Source organism: Ciconia boyciana, chromosome 1 (assembly GCF_034638445.1).
Source record: "Ciconia boyciana chromosome 1, ASM3463844v1, whole genome shotgun sequence".
Taxonomy (NCBI): Eukaryota; Metazoa; Chordata; class Aves; order Ciconiiformes; family Ciconiidae; genus Ciconia; species Ciconia boyciana.
This window is the reverse complement of record NC_132934.1, coordinates 86,756,529-86,775,593: the sequence shown is the minus strand read 5'-3', so window position 1 is coordinate 86,775,593 and position 19,065 is coordinate 86,756,529. Positions and strand designations below refer to the sequence as shown.

At 44.3% G+C, this 19,065-nt stretch overlaps 1 protein-coding gene across 1 annotated transcript in view; it reads right to left on the bottom strand.

Moving 5' to 3' along the window:
* The window catches only part of CLCN1 (chloride voltage-gated channel 1), a 45,655-nt gene extending 30,003 nt beyond the window's left edge, over window positions 1–15,652 (bottom strand). Inside the window, exons 1-7 of the mRNA XM_072851053.1 lie at window positions 15,563–15,652; window positions 13,923–14,165; window positions 7,085–7,238; window positions 6,442–6,573; window positions 4,599–4,727; window positions 4,353–4,486; window positions 3,918–3,995 (exon numbers count right to left, since the gene is read on the bottom strand). Coding sequence (XP_072707154.1) covers window positions 3,918–3,995; window positions 4,353–4,486; window positions 4,599–4,727; window positions 6,442–6,573; window positions 7,085–7,238; window positions 13,923–14,165; window positions 15,563–15,652 — 960 coding nt within the window. The remainder of the gene's footprint in view (window positions 1–3,917; window positions 3,996–4,352; window positions 4,487–4,598; window positions 4,728–6,441; window positions 6,574–7,084; window positions 7,239–13,922; window positions 14,166–15,562) is intronic.
* Window positions 15,653–19,065: the final 3,413 nt, after the last annotated feature.

Below are 19,065 nucleotides of genomic sequence, written 5' to 3'. Positions count from 1 at the left end.
ACATTCACAGCCATTCCATCAACTGGGACCTCCCCGGTTAGCCAGGACTGCTGATAAAAGATTGAAAGTGGCTTGGTGAGCACTTCCACCAGCTCCCTCAGTACCTTTGGGTGGATCCCATCCGGCCCCATAGACCTGTGTGTGTCTAAGTGGTGGAGCAGGTTGCTAACCATTTCCCCTTGGATTACGGGGACTTCATTCTGCTCCCTGTCCCTGTCTTCCAGCTCAGCAGGCTGGGTACCTGGAGAACAACTGGTCTTACTATTAAAGACTGAGGCAAAGAAGGCATTAAGTACCTCAGCCTTTTCCTCATCCTTTGTCACCATGTTTCAGTTCAAAGTGTCTGGAATAGTGAGAGGGTTGTGTTATAGCCCACCAGCATGGTGATTAACAGCTTGAAACTGAGGGTATATGTGACATGGCCTGCAGTATGGCAAGAGGTAATTAGAGTTGTTTGAAGGTGCAAAGCCCGATGGGCAGTGTTGAAGACCAATATGAGATAGAGAGACCTATAGCAACCACTGAAAACAGCCTGTGGCATATGGCATCTCCCAGGACCCAGCACTGTGTCCAAGTGCTGGTGCTGTGTAGTAGCACAGGAGTAGCCAGATAGACCAAAACAAACAGACAAACAAAGAGTACCAGAGTGCACTCAGAAAAAGTGGGCTGGGCACCTTTTGCTTGTCAAGGGCTAAATTGGCTTTTCAAATCAATTTTGAGGGCTCCCCATTAATACATAGGGTGGCGTTCACCTGCAACAACACCAAGAAGTTATACACAACGGGCAATGTGATCTGAAGTTGCAGACTATATCCTGGACTAAGGTCAGCTAAGGATTACATGACTCCCAGGTAATGGAAATCACATTTGGCAATTTGGTGTGAATCCGTAAGAGGAACCCAACTAGGGCTACAAAAGCTATGATAACTTTCAGTTTGTTCCCATACCACAATGTTATCACAGACTCACAGAAAGTTTTAGTCTGGAAAGTACCTCTGGAGGCTTCTTCTCCAACTCTCTGCTCAGAGCTGGGCTAACTCCAAGGCTAGATGAGGGTGCTTAGGATCTTGTCCAGGTAAGCTGTGAGCACCTCCAAGGGCAGAGATTCCCAAGCCTCTCTTGACACCTGCACCACCCTGAACCACCTCTAGGGCCAGGGGAGAATTTTTTTTAATGCATAGATAGAATTTCCCTTGTTGCAAGTTGTCCCTGTTGTCTCTTGTCCTTTCACTGTTCTCTGAGAAGAGTTTGGCTATTTTGTCTCTTTTAAATCTCCTTTAGCTACAGAAGACAGCAATTAGACCACTCCCTCTTTAGCCTTCTCTTTTCTTCTCTAGCCTGTCCTAGTGAACTATGTATAATGTGTTCTGCAGTCTCTAAGACTATATTAATTCCAGGTACAGAGAAAGAAACAACTGTAGACTGTGTTATGGAAGGTTTTTTGGTTTTGGGTTTTTTTTCACTGTTTTTTTTACCATTAAGAGGTATACCCTGCTCTCCTGTATACTACCAATGGTTCCACCTGACTGTGGTCTAATCCTTGGTTCTGAACCTGCTTTCTCTCAAGGTTTTTGGCAGACTTACAAGTTTTGCCTTGAAGCCTCAGGCTTCATCTCAGGCTGTCTCCAACTTGCTATATTGCCCACATACACACAGCTCTCAGCCTCTCTCTTGCTACACCTGATTTTCTTCCTGGCACATCTTTTCTCAGGTTATCAACTGAAGAACCTCTAATTTGTAGCTGGCAAACTATGTTCCTCCCTTTTTTTTAATAGCAAACCAGAGTAAAGATCATTATTATTGTTGATGCAAGACCATGCTGCATTTGTCAGCTAACTCATCCATTTGAAGACTAACAGGAAAGTAGTGCATGGAAGAAATAAAGCCAACTTGGAAAAAACATCACATTTCAAAAACTCCTTAAACTTCTGGGCACAATAACCATGGAGAGAGGTTTGGGGCAGTGCATGGGAGAAAAATGAAATGAAGGCACAACAAAGAATAAAGAAGACTTTAAGACAAATGATTTATGAGTACATTTCTACTGTTTTATGAAGAAGTTACCATGTGACCATGTGCCTCTGGCACATGTGCTGTTTAAGGAAATTCTGTGAATCAGAAGACTAGTACAAATGTGAGGGGACAGAGATAAATTGCCATATTTCTCCTCACAGCAGGATCATAGAAAAGTGGGAAGGGACCACTGGAGGTGTCTCCTCCAATTCCCTGCTCAGTGTTGTGCTAATTCCAAGGCTAGATCAGGTTCTTGTCTAGGTGAGTCCTGAATATCTCCAAGGGTGGAGATTCCTCAGACCCTCTGGGCATCTGTGTCAGTGCTGAACCACCCTTGGGGGAGAGGAACATATTTTCCTTATACACAATCAGAATTTCCCTTGTTGCAAGTTGTGCCTGTTGCTTCTTGCACTGTGCCCCTCTGAAAAGAGGCTGGATCAATCTTCGCTAAAATCCCCCTTTAGATGGTTGATGACATCAGTTACACCATCCCCCTTTAGCCTTTTCTCCCTCAGGCTGAGCAAACCCAGCCTCCTCAGCCTTTCCTCATATAACATTGCTCCAACCTCCCAACCATCTTACTGGCCCTTCGCACCTCTCTTATATGGGGAGCCCAAAACTTTACACACTGATATTTCTGTTCTCCAGTCCACTGATGAAGTATTTGTATAGTAGTTTCCTGTTCACATTATCACTTCCTGTCATACTTGCCTCCTGCCCTTAGATGTTGCTACTCCTTACATGAAGTTTTTTTTTTAACTTCTGTTCTCGATCCTTATTGATTTTCTGGACAGACCTTGGTGATCTCCAGGTTGAACAATGTCCATGGCCGCAGGGACTGAACAAGCTGCATCATTACAAATCAGCACATTAATGGGTGTCACTTTTCCTATGACCTTCCCTTTCTTTCTGCCACCAGTTACATGAGAAAAGAAAGAACTCGTGTTGCTAGAGTGGAGAGGTATCTGTGGAGAACCTGCCTGAGAAGAGGAGATCTCTCAGCAAGAGGCTAAATGAGTTGTACATTAAATGTCACATATAGGAAGACACTTGCCTCCAAGAGGAGCCCCGAAGCAACATCCAACTCCAACCGCGCAAGCCGCCACCAGGAGGTCGAACTGCCTATGCACATTCTGGAACAGAGAGTGCAGCCAGAGAAGGGCATGCTGGGGTTAGAGGGAGCAAAGCCAAGGGGTTAGGGTCCAGAACAATGAAACAAAGCAACAGCCAGCAGCAGATTCAGCCATTGCTATTACAAATAGCAGGCTCTACACACTTTAGTGCAGTCTTTAGTGCAGTCAGCTAGTCTTCAGCAGTGACATCTGGTCCTTATGCACAGACAGGATCTACTCAAGTAGAACAGCACCTCCCATTGTTGTATTACACAGCCAGTTTCTGCTAGGAGCCTGTAAAGCAGTTCCTACGTTTAGCTATATATGCAGTTAATAGATTTTTTTTTTATACAACTAGTCAATACAGTGATCAGCCTGCAGAGGCTGTCCTGCGACAGCAAAAGCTTAGAGACAGTGTCAGTGTCTATAATTAGCAATGCTGTATAAATTGGGCTTAAAGACAAATTGATCATTGCCTGCAGCTACTTTTTTATACAGGCAATGATCACAGTGCAAAGGTATCAGCATCATGAGATTGAGAACTTGTCAAATGCATATTCCTAACCAGCCTCTGTGTAATTGGTAAGTAACATTGGTGGTCCTGCACAGTTATTTGACTGTATATCTGACCTCCCACTACCATTTTCTGTGGCTTGTATTTTACTGCTCTATAGCAGTATGGTAAACTTCAATTCGTGTGTTTCCTCTGTGTTTTGTGGCCTACCAATACTATCCTATGTGTCTTAAGAGTTCAACCTGTGGAAAAGCTGTATGCAGAGACATGTGCCTTACCTCATACACACCACAGAAGATTGACATGAACTTGCTGAGTACCGCAGCACAGATACTGGCAATATGCACAAAAGGACCCTGCAAGAGAAGAGGAGGAGAAAATCAGAGATGGTTACCCTCTGGTTACTGACAACCATTTAGCCATTGCGGATCTCGTAATTTCTCTTTGGCCATCTCAGCCAGTCCTCCAAACTTCTTTTTTTTTTTCCCTCTTAAAGACTACCTCACTTCAATTCTTTGATGTTTTCTATATCAAGCCTTTCAAAGTAGAAGGAAAATAGCCGATGGAAGATAAGTGTTGCTGGAAAGAGCAGAGCTTTGAGAAGAGGAATGATGGCAAAAGAAAGAAAACATTGATAGACTCTTCTTCCACAGACAACCCCTCTCACCTCCCAGACCCTGGCCACTACTGCACATGAAAACAGCAATCTTTACCTCTTTCCCTACAGGCATGCCACTTCCAAGCCCAGCTGTGAGGCCCACAACTTTGGCCACAAAAGCTTTGAGAGTGAGATATTCCTTGAGGACCACTCCCCTCATAATGGTCTTGAGCTCTGGGATCCCAGACCCTGAAAACAACAGCAGAGCAGAAAACAACAGGGGATGAACAAAACCCACAGGCAAACGGAATAAGAAAAAGAGACAGACAGAAACAGATCTTGCCATGCCTTCTGCCCTCACCAACAGCCTGTGGAGAGACGAGGTGGCAGAAAATGGCCGCAAAGAGAATAAGAACAAGTGGATATGTGACCCACGCCAGATACTGCATAGGAACATTCGGGTGCAGCTCTCTGTACATCCACTTGTAGGCTGTAGACAGACAGACAAAGAAGTTGTCAGTAATCACAGCTGCTCCAAACAGGTTGGTAGACATCAAGAATCACACACTTGCTAAATCTGCCCATAATAAATCTCCCTGAGAAATGCTATCATAAAGTCCTCATTTTCTAAGACAAGCCTTGCTACATTTTGAGTACGAGTTCCCAAATAAAACAGGCATTCTGCAGGAATGGATAGAAGCGGCTCTCTGTTCTTAGACAGCACAGCACTATACCAGCTACTAGGAAGAAAATTAACTCTATCCCAGCCGAAACCAGGAAAATTATTAATACCTATGCCCAAATGTGGTGTAAGAAGAGGTGCGTTACATGCAGTTGTGAGGATGAATTACTGTATGGGGTCTTTTCATTTGACAGCCTGAGGGCCTTATGTGGGTTCTGAAGGACAATAAAGTGGTCCACCAACAGCTAGTGCCCTCTCCTCCATCTCAATCATATGAAAAATTGTTCCTTCTTAAAAACTAGCTTAAAAGTTCTGCTTATGATTTGCCTTTTAGAGCAGCAGCATGAAGGGAGCTGTGCCAACTGTTAAAGCAGCAGTGGTACCATTGCTCAGCCAGGTACAACAGCACGAGCTGCTGAGGATCCAAAGTGAACTGTAGCTCCTGTGCAGTTCATCTTCTTTGCCTGAGCTGGCTCCCTACACAGCAGGAGGCTGAGACTTGGTGGAGGGAAAGAAAAAAAAAAAACAACCAAAGAACTTAGCTGCAGGGAGTGTGAAGGACAGAGGCCCTCTGAGACTGGTAGGGTAAGCCAGACACCTGGTAGATGGGGAAGCTCTAGAGGGAGGAACACTGGGCTGAAGAAATACTGGGAGCTTTGAGGAACTGCAGTATCTGGTGGACATCAGCAGCCAAGAACACTGAGAGGAAAGGATTGGTGTGTGTGTGCAGGTCAGGATTGGGACACTGAGGGTAAGGACAAAGGAACAGTGCAGTTAACAGGATGTGGGCAATGTTGTGTGTACATGTGTGCACCGAGATGGGGGGAGGGGGGACTGAAAGATCTTGTACTTGTTATAGCTGGCAAAGGGGAGAGGCACCACAGGAAAAATGTAGGGAAGATGTCCCTGCTCATCTCAGGGGTGTTGGACTAGATGACCTTTAAAGGTCTCTTCCAACCCAACCTATTCTATGATTCTATTAGGAGATCTTTGTGAAAAGAGCCAAAGGAGAGAGCACTATATGGCCAGGTGGCAGGAAACTGCAGGGCACAGTATAAAAAAAAAGGGAAGAACAATAATGAGGTAAAAAGCAGAAACAGTGCCAGGAGGGCATCTAAGAGCCCCTTCCCCTCCCCACCCCCCATCTGCTAAGTAGACCTGGGAAGGATAGGAACCAATATAATAGTAAGGACCACAGTACCACTTCCCTGTGCCCCTACATATTCAAGGGAGCAGGAGAGAAAGGGAGTCAAAATAATGGTTTGTACACATGTACACATATCTTGTACACATATCCTTTGTTTCTGCCCGCTTACTTCCAAATTTTTCCCTGCAATCCCTTTAAAGAACCTCTCCCTAGCTAACCTTTTCTCTACTATGTTGCAAGTACTTCAAGCTTCTGAGGCAGCGAGGGGTGAGGATGGGACACTGATGTTAAAGGAGGAGGAACATTGGTCACTGGGCTTTGTAAAACATTCATATAATTTACAGTGTGCTTTTGCAACACCTGAATGGGACCCACCCTGTAGGCTCTTCGCACTGGCATAATCCATTCCCCAGCTCACCAACGCCATGACCAGACCCAACAGAACCAAGAAAATCCAGTCCTCTCCAAGCTTCTTCGTAACATATTTCTGGATGCGTCTAGCACAGTCTGTGGAAGGAAGAGTGAACCAGAAAAACTGAGGGAATGTAGATGAAGCCTGCATCTGTCTCTCCTCTCCTATGCTGAGAACTGACTACAATAAGGATTTATTTGGAAGCATCATGGGCTTAGTGTTGAAGGACTGGTATCCATCCCTCTCCTACACAGTCCTGCAAAATCTGATGCAATTAAAAAAAAAAAGGGGGGGGGGGAATTTAACATTTTGTGCACTAGCAGCAAAACTCTGACACAAGAAAGCCCTTTTCCTCCTGTTGCAGAGATCTGTTGTGGAAAAAGTTATTAACTTGGGACTGGTCTTTTTTCCAGACAGATTTTGTCTCTTCCTAGGCTGAAAGCTGGCATTAAAAAGTCTTTTGGATCCGCTGTGATTCCTTTTCCTTCCTTCTCTGCTTCTCCCCAGTCACAATTTTCTTCTCTTTTTGCCTTGCTTAAATTCTGTCTCTCTGGCTGGCCTACCCAATATCTGGTCATAGGGTAATAAAAGATGAACTGTCCCTACCTTGACATTTGGAATAGTGCTCTTCTTTGATCTCTACTCGACTCTCACGTTTCAGGGGTCTTTCATTGTTCTTTTGGGCCTGCTTCTTATTCAGTAGTTTTGCTGCTTCCTTCTCTGCAAAGTCGGTTATCTGGTCTGTGTATTGGCCATAAAGCTAGAGGAGCAGAAAGCAAGAGAGATCAAAAGGAAAAAGTAAGGCAAATGCTCCTTCAAAAATAGCGTTAAAGATGAAAAGGCAGATCTACTAACAGTCAGAGGTGCAGACCCGAATGTACCCAAGCAGAGAGACAGAGACACAGAAACTCTCAGAGAGATGCAGCTCATCTTTTTTTTTCTCTTTTTCCTTTCTGGTTCCGTCTTCCCAATCTCTCAAAAATCTGTTCATCTCCTTTTTGGGGGTACAAGACATGATCACAGAATATTAATTGCTTTCTAACATCCTGAGAAAGAGCTGGCTCTGGTCTAAAGAGATTGAGCAGGCTTTCTGGAGGTACAGAAGAAGGTCAAAATAGTTCACATGAGTCTGCCACCCTCAGGGCTGTCTCATAGACTTCGGCAGCACTGTGAAACATCTCTGAAGGTTTCGAGAGGTATTACACTATCAAACAGGCTGCAGGAATGTCCTGCATCTGTTCCTCCTGCTGCCAAGGAATGCTTAACAGGGCAGACAGCCACTGATGGTGCCTGCGGAGGAAAAGAAGCAGCATCAGCTCAGAAATATCACAGGGTACTGCACACCTCCTCCCATTATTTACCCAAAGCATCATGCTAAGTACTCACATATCTCCAACTCCTCTGAATTTCCTAACTACCTAATCTAGTCTTTGTCTTCAGATACAAATCTTGAAATGCAATTCATTATATGCAATTCACAAGTAGCTACCTGTGCTTCCCAATGACATTTCACACATGGATCCATAGTAAACTTGGCAGTTGTGCTGTCTTGTCAAGAATGAGATCTCAAGGGAGCTTGAAGAATCCTGACTGTGCCCCCTTGTTTGTTTATCAGATTCCCTTAAGAGCAGCTACCCTACCTCACTCTTTCAGAGTATAGGTGGGGAAGGTGTGCATTTGAGAAGCAGAGAATAAGCCTCTCCTTGTCACATGCCCTTCAGTGAATCAGCTTTGACTTTACTTGAGGTCAGGTTATCACCTGATGCATGGCCTGTGATCTTGGCACTTCCCACCTGAGAGAACGTGACCCTTTGCTTCCTCCACAGCCCAACATCTGCTTCTCTAAGATTTTCTGAGTGTCAGGAGGAGAGTGAGCAATGTTTCAGTCAGCAAAATCAGACACTTCAGCTGGAGAATTACAAGACATGAGAGAGATATAAAGCACTACCACGCACTTAGGAGACATTTCTATTTGACAGCTTTGCATCTCCTCCTTCTGAAGTGACACAGGAGATGTTGCTCCTGTTCCCTGGGGATCTCCATGAACTGAAACATCATCTGTACAACGGGGATAATGCAGCTGACCTATTTGTAAAAGAATTTGAGATCAAACAGATTCAGAGACTCACAGAAAGATTTACACTGGAAGGCACCTCTGGAAGTTTCTAATCCAAGCCTCTCTTTACAGCATGCAAACTCCAGAGCCAGATCAAGGCCTTGTCCAGGCAACTCCTAAACATCTCCAAGAGTGGAAATTCCCCAGCTTCTCTGAGCACCTGTTTCAGTGCTCTACCAATTCATATTTCCACATAACAAATATGACTGAAGGTTCTAAGTAGTTTATTTATTTGTATATATTCCTCAAGAGACACTTGAACCATGTGCAGTAACTCCCTTCAAAATCCCTAGTGTTTTTACACAGAACACACATCTAGGCTTTTTAAAATCATCCTGTTCTTAAGGTGCCTTACCTGCTGTCTCTTAAACAAATTGATGCTATCTGAACATCTGAAAGTATTCTTCCATTCATCACTGTATTGGAAGATGACAAATTTAATGTAATTATTAACACGCTGTAGGCAAATTAAGCAATGCAGACTCTTTGCAGTGAAGAATGGCCATGCTCTGACCCCCATAACACAGACAGGGCAGTGAAACATCAGGCTGAAGAACTTACCAGACTTCATATACAAGGTAAGCTGTCACATATAGAATCCAGTCCTAAATAGCAGACTGCTCCGTTTTTCTCTGACTGTGACTATTTCAGCCAGAAATGCCAAGTACTAGCAGATTTTAGACAAATGCATCTTCACATCACCTCAGCTAATGTTTCCTTGCATTGGTCATGAGGGATGGGTTTATATCAAATACAGCTTAATCCAAACTATGAACTCAAACCCATGCCAAGTATGATGTTCAAGTTAGAGTCTTCCATCTGCCCAGATTAACAGCATGACAGTATAATATACGAATGGTAAAAGTCCTCATACGGTATCCTAGTTCACTGCTTCTGTCTGGCTGGAAAATGGGGCACTCAGGATGTAGGAAAAAAGGAATTAGTCTTTGGACAATAAAATGAAGGTTCTGTACTGGAGAACAAGTTAGTCTCAACTCACTTAAAGAATGCTTCATACACGTGCTTTGCTTCTCCAGGACTCTGGCACTATTTAAAATGGTAGGAGATTGTGGGACAGAGAAAGAATCTGGAAATCAGAGAATGACCTTAAAGCAAAATTACGTTAGGCAAGAAATATCCACTCCATTAGAAGACATGTAAAACTAAAAATATAACACAGTAGGACTTAGACTGTTCCTTCTTCTGATGCTCCCTCTCTAACACAAGGAACACAGGGTTTCTGAGCACCAGAAAAACTGGAAAGAATTTTAAAAGATATCAATTACGACCAAAAGGGTTGAGCCAGAAAAGGCACTATCATTCCTAGCTTTGCTAAATGCTGAGTGAGAACATGATAATGGTTCAAAAACAGCTGAAGCTATAAATACCACTAAAGGTGGTGGTGGTGGGAGAACCCAAAAAAAACCATCCAGGGAGAAAGCACAAGCAGGGTAAAGTTCATTTTCAGGGAGGAAGCACTTATTAACGTTTAACTGGAAACCAGAAGGGTTTGTCTTTCCAGAAAAGGTGGGGAAGTTTCATTGCTTGAGTAATGGAGGAAAAGCTGCACAGAATCTCAGGGGAAAAATACGTACAGCACCACAATCTCAAGACTTTTCTAGGAGCTATTTTCTAAGAGCTCAGCACCTGCATAAAACTGCCCTCCTCTCAGAGTCCAAAGCCTAAGCTATTTCCCATGCCATTCAGACTGAACAATATGTTCTCCACAGCATACTCCAGTCCTGAAATCCCTTTCCGCAGCACTGCCAGTGCATACTGTTTTTAATCTGCTGCTCCTGGTCATTGAGGCAGACTTGGGCTCTACTGCTCATCCCTCTCACTCCCCACCTTGTAGTCATCCTGCTATTCCTGAAATGATCTTCCTTAGGTTTTTTTTCTGATGGATCACAAAAGAGTAGCTATATTTGGTCTCAAAGGTGAAACCTCCCAAAACTCACTTCATAAGTAAATTTAAATGTCAGTAAAAAGTCTAGGCTCAACTGCTTAGACATTGAGCCAATGAGGCACATGTGAGGGGCGGGGGCCAGCAACAAAATAATAGTGCTTCCTGAAGAACAAAAGGCAAAGGGGAGATCCAACAGCAGTCCCACTACCTGAAGGGAGAGAGGGGGTTGGAGAGAAACATCAGAGGGAGACTTCTCAGAGGGACACAGTGAAGGATGAAAAGAAAAAGGCGTAACTTGCAAGTAAGGAAAGTCTGTGCAAAAGGAAAATATGTCCCCATCCACACCCTCTTGAGGGTGGTTCAGCACAAGAACAGGTGCTCAGAGGGGCTGGGGAATCTTCAGTCTTGGAGATGTTCAGAACTTGCCTAGGCAAGGCCCTGGACAACCTGACCTAGCTTTGGAGTCAGCCCTGCTGTGAGCAGGGGCTTGGGCTAGAGACCTCCAGAGGTCCTCTCCCACCTGTATCTTTCTGTGAGTCTGTTATTCTATATTACTGCATTGCTAATTACTCATTACACATCCCTCCCACTACACCCATCTGTGTATTGCTAAGGGAGCTCTCTGCCATGAACACCCTTTCTATAGTCACAAATAACACAGCTTATAAATACTGCACCAGCTGGAGGTGCTTTCTCATGCAGAAAGAAAGCAATACAAAATAATAAAAAAAAAGCAATACAATACAAAACATTGTATGTATGAGAATGTATATTTTTATCAATGTATATTACATAATCTATCATATATCTACTTTTATCTTAATTGTCCAAAATTATGTACGTATTACTATTATTATTCTACTACTATTATTATTATCTATTAACTACTATATGTTTTTTAACTATCAATAATCTGAAGGTCCCAGGCCAAAGACCAAGATTCCATTGTTCTGGGACCTGTGTAAACCCAATCAAATCACAGAGCCAGTCTGAAATGGCTTCCAACCTCCATGTAACACAGAAGGCAACAGCCAGCAAAAGGAAAGGGCACAACAGGATCAAAATCTCTCTCTGCCAAATGGTTTTTCACATGACAGTGGGGAAAGAAATCTTAATGGTTACTCTGCATGGAAATGGATGAAAACATGTGCAGCAGGTTGTTTTTCATGCTAATAACATAAGTGTGCATGTTTGTACAAGATGTGTACATTAGCATCCATATTTATACTTTAGCTGCATATGCATGAATGGCTAGCAAAATATACATATGCACAGCAAGCCTGGTTTTGCCAGAATGTGTCTGCATACAAAGTTTCATACATAAACATACATGCCTACATGTGTATGTGATTGTTTATGTAAAAGTATTTCTAGGGCATCTTTTTCAGTAAATCTATAAATATGGCTGTCTGTTTGTAAGACTGCAAATTGTGTTCACAAATGCATGCTTGCCTGGGGACATTACTGCCTGAAGATATGCATGGGAACGCATTTGATGGCCTGCCTGTTTGTGCATGAGGTTCTCTTATCTACATGCGCTGACCAGCATGCCTCTGGAGCCGAGAACAAAGACACTCCCGTGCCAGGTAGCAAGAGCACGGAGGTAGGTTGTATTGCCTTACTGTGTCATCTGCGCTGGCTTGTGAGAGTGGTTTTAGACGTGTGGGAACAGCATATCGGGTGGATACATGTGAACTGGGATCGTTTTGTGCATGGATGTGCTTTAATGGAGAAACAATTTGCATCCCGCAGCACCCCCCCGCCCCCAACTCACTAACGGTTCATGTAGCACAAGGTGCATTGCCTTAGCCCACCTCAGCTCTCCAGCCCTAAGCGTTGCTCCACTCGCAGCCCACGCGGCAGGCGTGTGCCGTCCTCCCAGCGAAGCCGTGACGCTCCCCCGGGGCCAGCCGGGGACTCGGGCACGGCTGATGGGGGCGAGCCGTCTCCTTCCCGCGAGTGGCACCTACGGCGGGTCCCGCCCGCCCCGGGTCCGCCGCCCGCCGTGGGTCCGCCGCCCGCCCCGGACCGGCGCTCGGCACCAGGCGGCGATTCAAAGGCTGAATCCCGGCGGAGCTCAGCTCCAGCTGGTCGCACGCCCCTCTCCATCCCGTCCCACCGCGCGCTCACCCTGTTAGCGTGGCTGCTGCAGCCAAACTATTGCCTTGCGGTAGTGTAAATAAAGCATAAACTGCTCCAGTCGGACCTCTGTCCAGACACCTTCCCGTTTAGGCTGCTGCTTCCAGATCAGCTAGGGAGTGGTTTTGGAAGAGTTCAGTGTAGGACACATTTGCAAACTCTTGTATGTTTTAGGCAGTTTCAGAAGAGAAATTCCTGAATATAGCCATGGAACTGATTCTCTAATCTTTTGCAATGTGGCATGTATAATCCTCACTGGGATGCTTATCTACTGGAATAGATTTTCTTGGTGGCAAATGTGGCTTTTCCCCTATCAGTAAATCATTACAGTCTTCAGGAGAGGATGAATGCACCCCCTCCCTCATCCCCCAGTCACTCACCTAAGTACTCATGCAAGGGGATTTGTGTTCATGTAAGGAGAAACATCCACTCCGTATGAATTTCACATTCACACGCTCTCTCCCTCATCATTTGACTGAATCCTTCATTGCTCTAAAGCCCTCTTACGTCAGCTTAGTCTGAGCAGAGTGGTAGGACATAAGACACCAGGACTCTGCTGTAAAACCTCCCCTTTGCAGGAGGCTGTCCCAAAAGGAGAGCTACAGATGTAGCTACAGAGGAGCTACAGATGGTAATGGAACAAGAAGCCATAACCAGAGTACATCTATGTCCTAGATATCTTTCTGAACCACTGCTTGTATGAATGAGAGCAAGAGTCAGGTCAAGTTTAAGGGTTAGAAAATCCCTCACTTACAGCTCCCCTAACAGCTATCAAAACTACCAATATACATGTATGGATCTATGACCATGAATTGCTTTTTAGTCAGACAAAAGTCAGAACAGAGCTCTGCATGACTTTGCCTCTACAGCTGTGCAGATAGATATCCATCTATATACATCGTTGTTCTCTTTGTTTTTATTCACTCTTCTGCTCTACTTAATATCACTATGCAGCTGAAGGCAGCTGCAGTTTCTCTTTGCTGTCACACATACCTTAATGGTCTGGTTGTTTTTCCCCATCCCAACTTGCCCATTCTAACTCTCTTTGTGTCCATGGCAGGTGAAAATGCTCCCTGACTTGAAATGCTGATAGCACTCCTGGATATAAGTACAACCGTGAAAGTCAATGCCTGACCTGGGAGTCAACAAGCGAAGGGGAGAGTTGGGAGGATCGGGAATGGAGAGGGATGTGTGCTCTGCAGCACCATGCTGGGAGCCCCAAGAGCCTATGTGATCCCAGGGAGACCTGTGCTGCCACAAAAGTCCCAGTTGTCCAGCCCTACCTGTGGGTAGCTGAGGGAGTTCTCCAGGCAGTGCAGGTCGTCCCCTGTCCCCCCGGCCTCGCGTCCTGCCTCCAAAGGTATCCCGTAACGGGTGCATTTCTCAAAGCAGACATAGTCGTATTGCGGTGTGCCCCCCCACAAAGCTGACTTCGATCTGGGTTCCTGCGTCATGGTCTCTGAGCTCTCCATGCCTCTACTCTTCCTCACGCTCAGTTGTAACAGAGCTGCCACTCTGGGCCTTACCTAGAACCACCTCATGTTCTGGCCGAGAGCATGGCCTCCACACTTTCTTCTGCTCCCTCCTTCTTTTCTTTCTCTCCTCAGACCACTCTGTCTTGTCCTGTTCCTGCACTGACTTTCTCTCTGCCCCTCCTCCTCCTCCTCCTTGTGCCTCTCTCACTTTCTCCCCTTCCTGCGCAAAGGCCGTGATTGCAGGGTTTAACTATATTTATAGCAACCTTCCTCTGCCACATGATTCCCCAGTGCTGTGTCTGATCTCAGCAAAAGGCACTAACTCTGCCGGGATTGAATATCAGGTGTGGGCAAGAGGGGAACTCCTGAAGGAGAAGGATGGGGGAGGGGGGGAGGAGGAAAGAAGGCGGTAAGACAGACAGAGCTAGATGTACAGAGAGAGAAAGCAGACAGGAGGAAGCAGGAATGATTATCCGGGAGACCTCTTCTTTCACACCTCCCCATCCTGAGCAAGCTATATTTGCAATGAGAACAAAATTCAGTGGGCTTCCTCCTCTCCCCAGATACCAGATGTCCAAAAGACTGAGTGACAGTCATAAAGATGCCAGCAACTATGGTGAGAAGGAACAAGATGGGTGCACAGAAGTGTCCCAAGACAATTTTTCTAAGTCCATGGTCCATGAGAGAAGCAGCAAACCCTAATGGAGAAGTTGGGCAACCCTGTAAACTGCTGAGCATTACAGCTTAATCTCAGCCTTTCCATGTTCCCCTTTATGGGGAACACTTTACACTTTTGAAGAATGTCACCAAACTTCTCTTGTGGGTATTCAATTATGGATATGTGCAGAAATTTATTCTTCTTGATGCTCACTCTTCCACAGGCTAGAGCATTCAATAGCTTCTCCTCTCTACCCTACCACTTGTTTCTCAGCCAGGCAAAAAAGCAATGAGCTCAGCCAACACCAGTGAGCTACCAGCCAGTGACAGGAATGAGAAGCATGTTCCAGCAACATGGTCTAGAGACACCTCCCAGTGCTGTCAGTGTGCTGCCTGTAACCATATGTCTTTTGATGGCTATTAATCAATCAAAAGTAGTGAGTTCAAGATCCTAGAAATTGTGTACAAGAAAAGAAGACCCCACATGCCTCAAACACAGTCAGTAAAGAGCTGCTACTAACTCTTTCTTCCTCCTCTTGCACACTATCACTTCTCCAGAATAATGGTTTCCAAGCTTATCACACTGCAGGATAAGAGATTTGCAGGCAGGATGGGGTGGGGGGGGGAGAGAGAGGCAAAACACCCTTCTTTTTGGTCCAGAACAGTAGTCTCATTATTTCATTTTGCAGACCCCTGTAAAACATTTCTCCTGGACGCTCATTTTGCTTTTTCTCAGTCTGCATGGTCCTCCAGAGTGGGGCACAAAGAAAGTTTCCAAGAAGAAGACATACTTGATTTACTCCATAAACCACATCCCCACCTCCTCCAATGTTTCTGCTAACAATGTCCATATGGATATCCATTAGCAATAATATCCACATGGATATTGTTAGTCTGTACAGTCCATACCTGGTGGTATGCCAGGCAAGCTCTGAATATTTACAAAAGCAAGATCAGTGCTGCTTCAAAACATATAGGCTCATTGGTTTCATTCTCACCAGCACTCACTATACTGTCAATAAGCAATGTTCCCTGGAGGAAGACTGTGGCCCATCAGTAGGGCAAAACTTGTAATGAACCACCTTAAAGAAGAGTTTCTAAGTGACCATGTCTAGCATACAGAGAAGAACATTTGGATATCCTGATAGATTTCCATCTTAAAGGCATTAATCGCTCCCAACCTATTGAGATGCTTTTGGAAGACCAATGTCACTATGGCTTACATAAAAAATGATGCATAGCATATACTATATAGTGTATAAAATATTAAAAAGTGTATAGAATATAAGTGTACATCATATATAGAAAACCTAAAGACCAACCACAGTAAGCCCCAGCAAACGTCAAAGCTGTCATACAGCATCAGATCTTCAGTTACTATTGCATTTGCTGGAGGAGAACACTCATCACAGCCATTGGAGAAAACTAATGGGAACCTTTACCCAGAGGTGCACTCTTCCAGCTCTTGTTTAGAGGCACAAGAATAGCAGAAATTGCTTCAGTATAAAAAAAAAACCCCTACTGCCAGCTAAACAAACTTTCTGTCTTATATGATGCTGTTATGGAATTCCCATGGAAAACAATTATATAATTATAGCCTAAAACAAGATGATCCTACCCTGAAAGGTATTTTCCAAGAAGCGTCCCTCCCAGCCTCCAAATTGGCCCCAGCCTCACTCACCTCATCAATAACAGCATGAAGGACTCCAAGGCCAACATTCACCAAAAGGCTCTAGATGCTACTTGAACAAGAAACCTTTACTATCCTCATGAGGAAGACAACTCACAAAACCCCTGCACCCTCATTTGTACTTTCTACAATGTAATACACCTCATCCAGTGCACCAAATGGTAGACTGATAACTATACAGATGAAACTGAACAGTCATTATGCACATAGTGGTACATGCGTACACTCTAAGGACATCTGCAGCTAAGGACCTAGCATTTACCTAATTCCCAGTGAGACAGCACTTCTCATCAAACAATCTCTCTACCTCTGATCCCTGTACCCAGATATTGTCTACCAAGGAAAAGACTGACAACTGAAATTCACCATTCCAGTGTATGACAAATAAATACCATCTGTAGAGATACTGGCTTTATGTCACATTATTTCCTGTGTCCTGAACACTAATCTTATCATGCTCCACATCTTATAAATCACCTCTTTCCCTCTTTCCCCTAGGAGGAAATCACTTTGTCAGCTCTCTGGGCACTATTAACATCCTCTCTATTCCACAGGGTACCAATAATTTTTTGTCACAGCCTCACTGACACTAGTCTAGTTAAATTCAAAGCAGCTACTCTCAACTTGTATTTGCTTTGAGATCTGCTGTTTCTACTTCAGATTCAAAGAAGAACTTGTAGACCCAACAGCTTGTCTGTTTTTTCCAGCTGGCACAGCTGACCTAATGAAAGGTATTGTTCCAGCTCTACCCGTTGTCTTGTCCATGTTTTCAGATCAGCAGAGTCCTAGAAGTACAGAATGCTGAGCACACCCTGAAAAGATCTGCCTTTCTGCACTGCTGCTGCCCAGCAACTACTGTCAAATCTCCCCTATCACTTTTCTTGTAATTTCTTGACACAGTTCTTCTTTATATATTTTCTTTATTGCTCATCTGTCCTACTTTCTACTACCAAGGCCTAGCTCTGCCCTTCTACCAGGACACAGCAATGTAGTACTGCTGTTGCTTGAGAGGTTATCAGCAGACTCAGGAGACTAGCACAGAAGGGGAGGAAGACATCAAAAAAGAGGAAAATGTAATAACCATCTTGCACTAGTCACATAGATGACCTGTACATATGGCTTGACTCCTCAGGGGCACCTAAGCCTCTTGAAAGGGCTCACAAAAGTTTCTAGACTGCCCCACAGCACACAAGAGGAAAGGTTACAACCTGGGTTTTTTACACCAGTTTTTCCCTTGTCTATTATAGGCCCTAGAGGGACTCCAAAATGTGTTTCTGTGGTACCTCTTCAAGCAGGACATCTTCATGACAGATGAAACTACAGCTACAGCCCAAATTAGGGTCTTAGATGAGGAAAAAGAAAGGAATAGAAGTTAGAAGAACTCTCACCCAAGATGGGTCTCTTCTCCAGTCAGCCATCTATCTTTCTCCCTCCTCTTCCCAGTTTTCTCTCAGGTCTCTCTTCCTCTGCCTTTATTTTTTTCCTCCTGAATGCTTTTCAGGATTCAGAAATATCATTCCTAGCCTTCCCATCCTACTGCCTTTATAGTGAAAGCTCTGATAGATTGGGGGGAGGGATGATTGAAGACTCAGACTTCTCTCATGGTCCTGTCCCAGGAAATTTATCACCTGAAATCCCAGTGCCATTAATCAAGTGACAAGCTTAATGTTGTTCCCTGTGCCCTGCCCACACAATTATCAGACATCATACTAACTTCTGAGCCTTCTGCTTATACTAGAGCTTTTTTTTTTGTTTCTCTAGCAGATTAATCCTAAAAGATCTAGACCACTTCATGACTTCACTGTATACAAACCTTATGGCCCACCACCAGACTGCAGCCTCCTCTGGAATGAAACATAACATCTATTTTTCAGCTGCCACCAATACTGCATACAGAGACATTATAGCAGATGGTGATGCAGAGCCCTTTACCACCCCAGACTGAAAGGAGTTGAATTTGTGGAGGCAGAGTTATTGTTACTCAGAACCATGCATGCAGAATAGAAAAGAAGTAATTTAAGAATAAAGAAAAAATAATATTCTGTGCTTAAGAGAACTCAGTCCAAGAGGTCCATAAGGCTGTGAAGGAGATAATATAAAAGATAGGCTATGAGACAAAAGAAACTGTAAAGGTGAAAGGAAAAAAGAGAGTTTTGAAGGAGAAAGGTGACAAAAGGAGAACTGCTTAACAGTAACAGAGGCTCTAAGAGATAAACACAGAGGCAATAAGAGACAAAGAAAGCACAGAAGGACAGGAGGGGATGACATGCAGGACAGGAAGAAGTCACAGCACGTGTACCTTGCCTCAAGCAACAGCTTCAGATGGAGCAAAAGAGTGAAAAGGCAGGAAAAAGACTTCAGTAGACATGAGATAAGGCAATGTCTTGTAGATGAGAACAAGGTACTTGAATGGGACATTTTATTAGACAAGATACTCATGGGGGCTTCAAAGAGCTACAGGAGGCAACTGGACCTTTGGGAGAGAAAGAATGCTGTGAAAAGGGTTAGGAAGAGGGAGGAAGACTGTGAGAAACAGCTTTTATAGTGAAAGAAAGAAATAGACCAGGGACTAAGGCTTGAACAGTAGCAAAAGACAAGAAATTT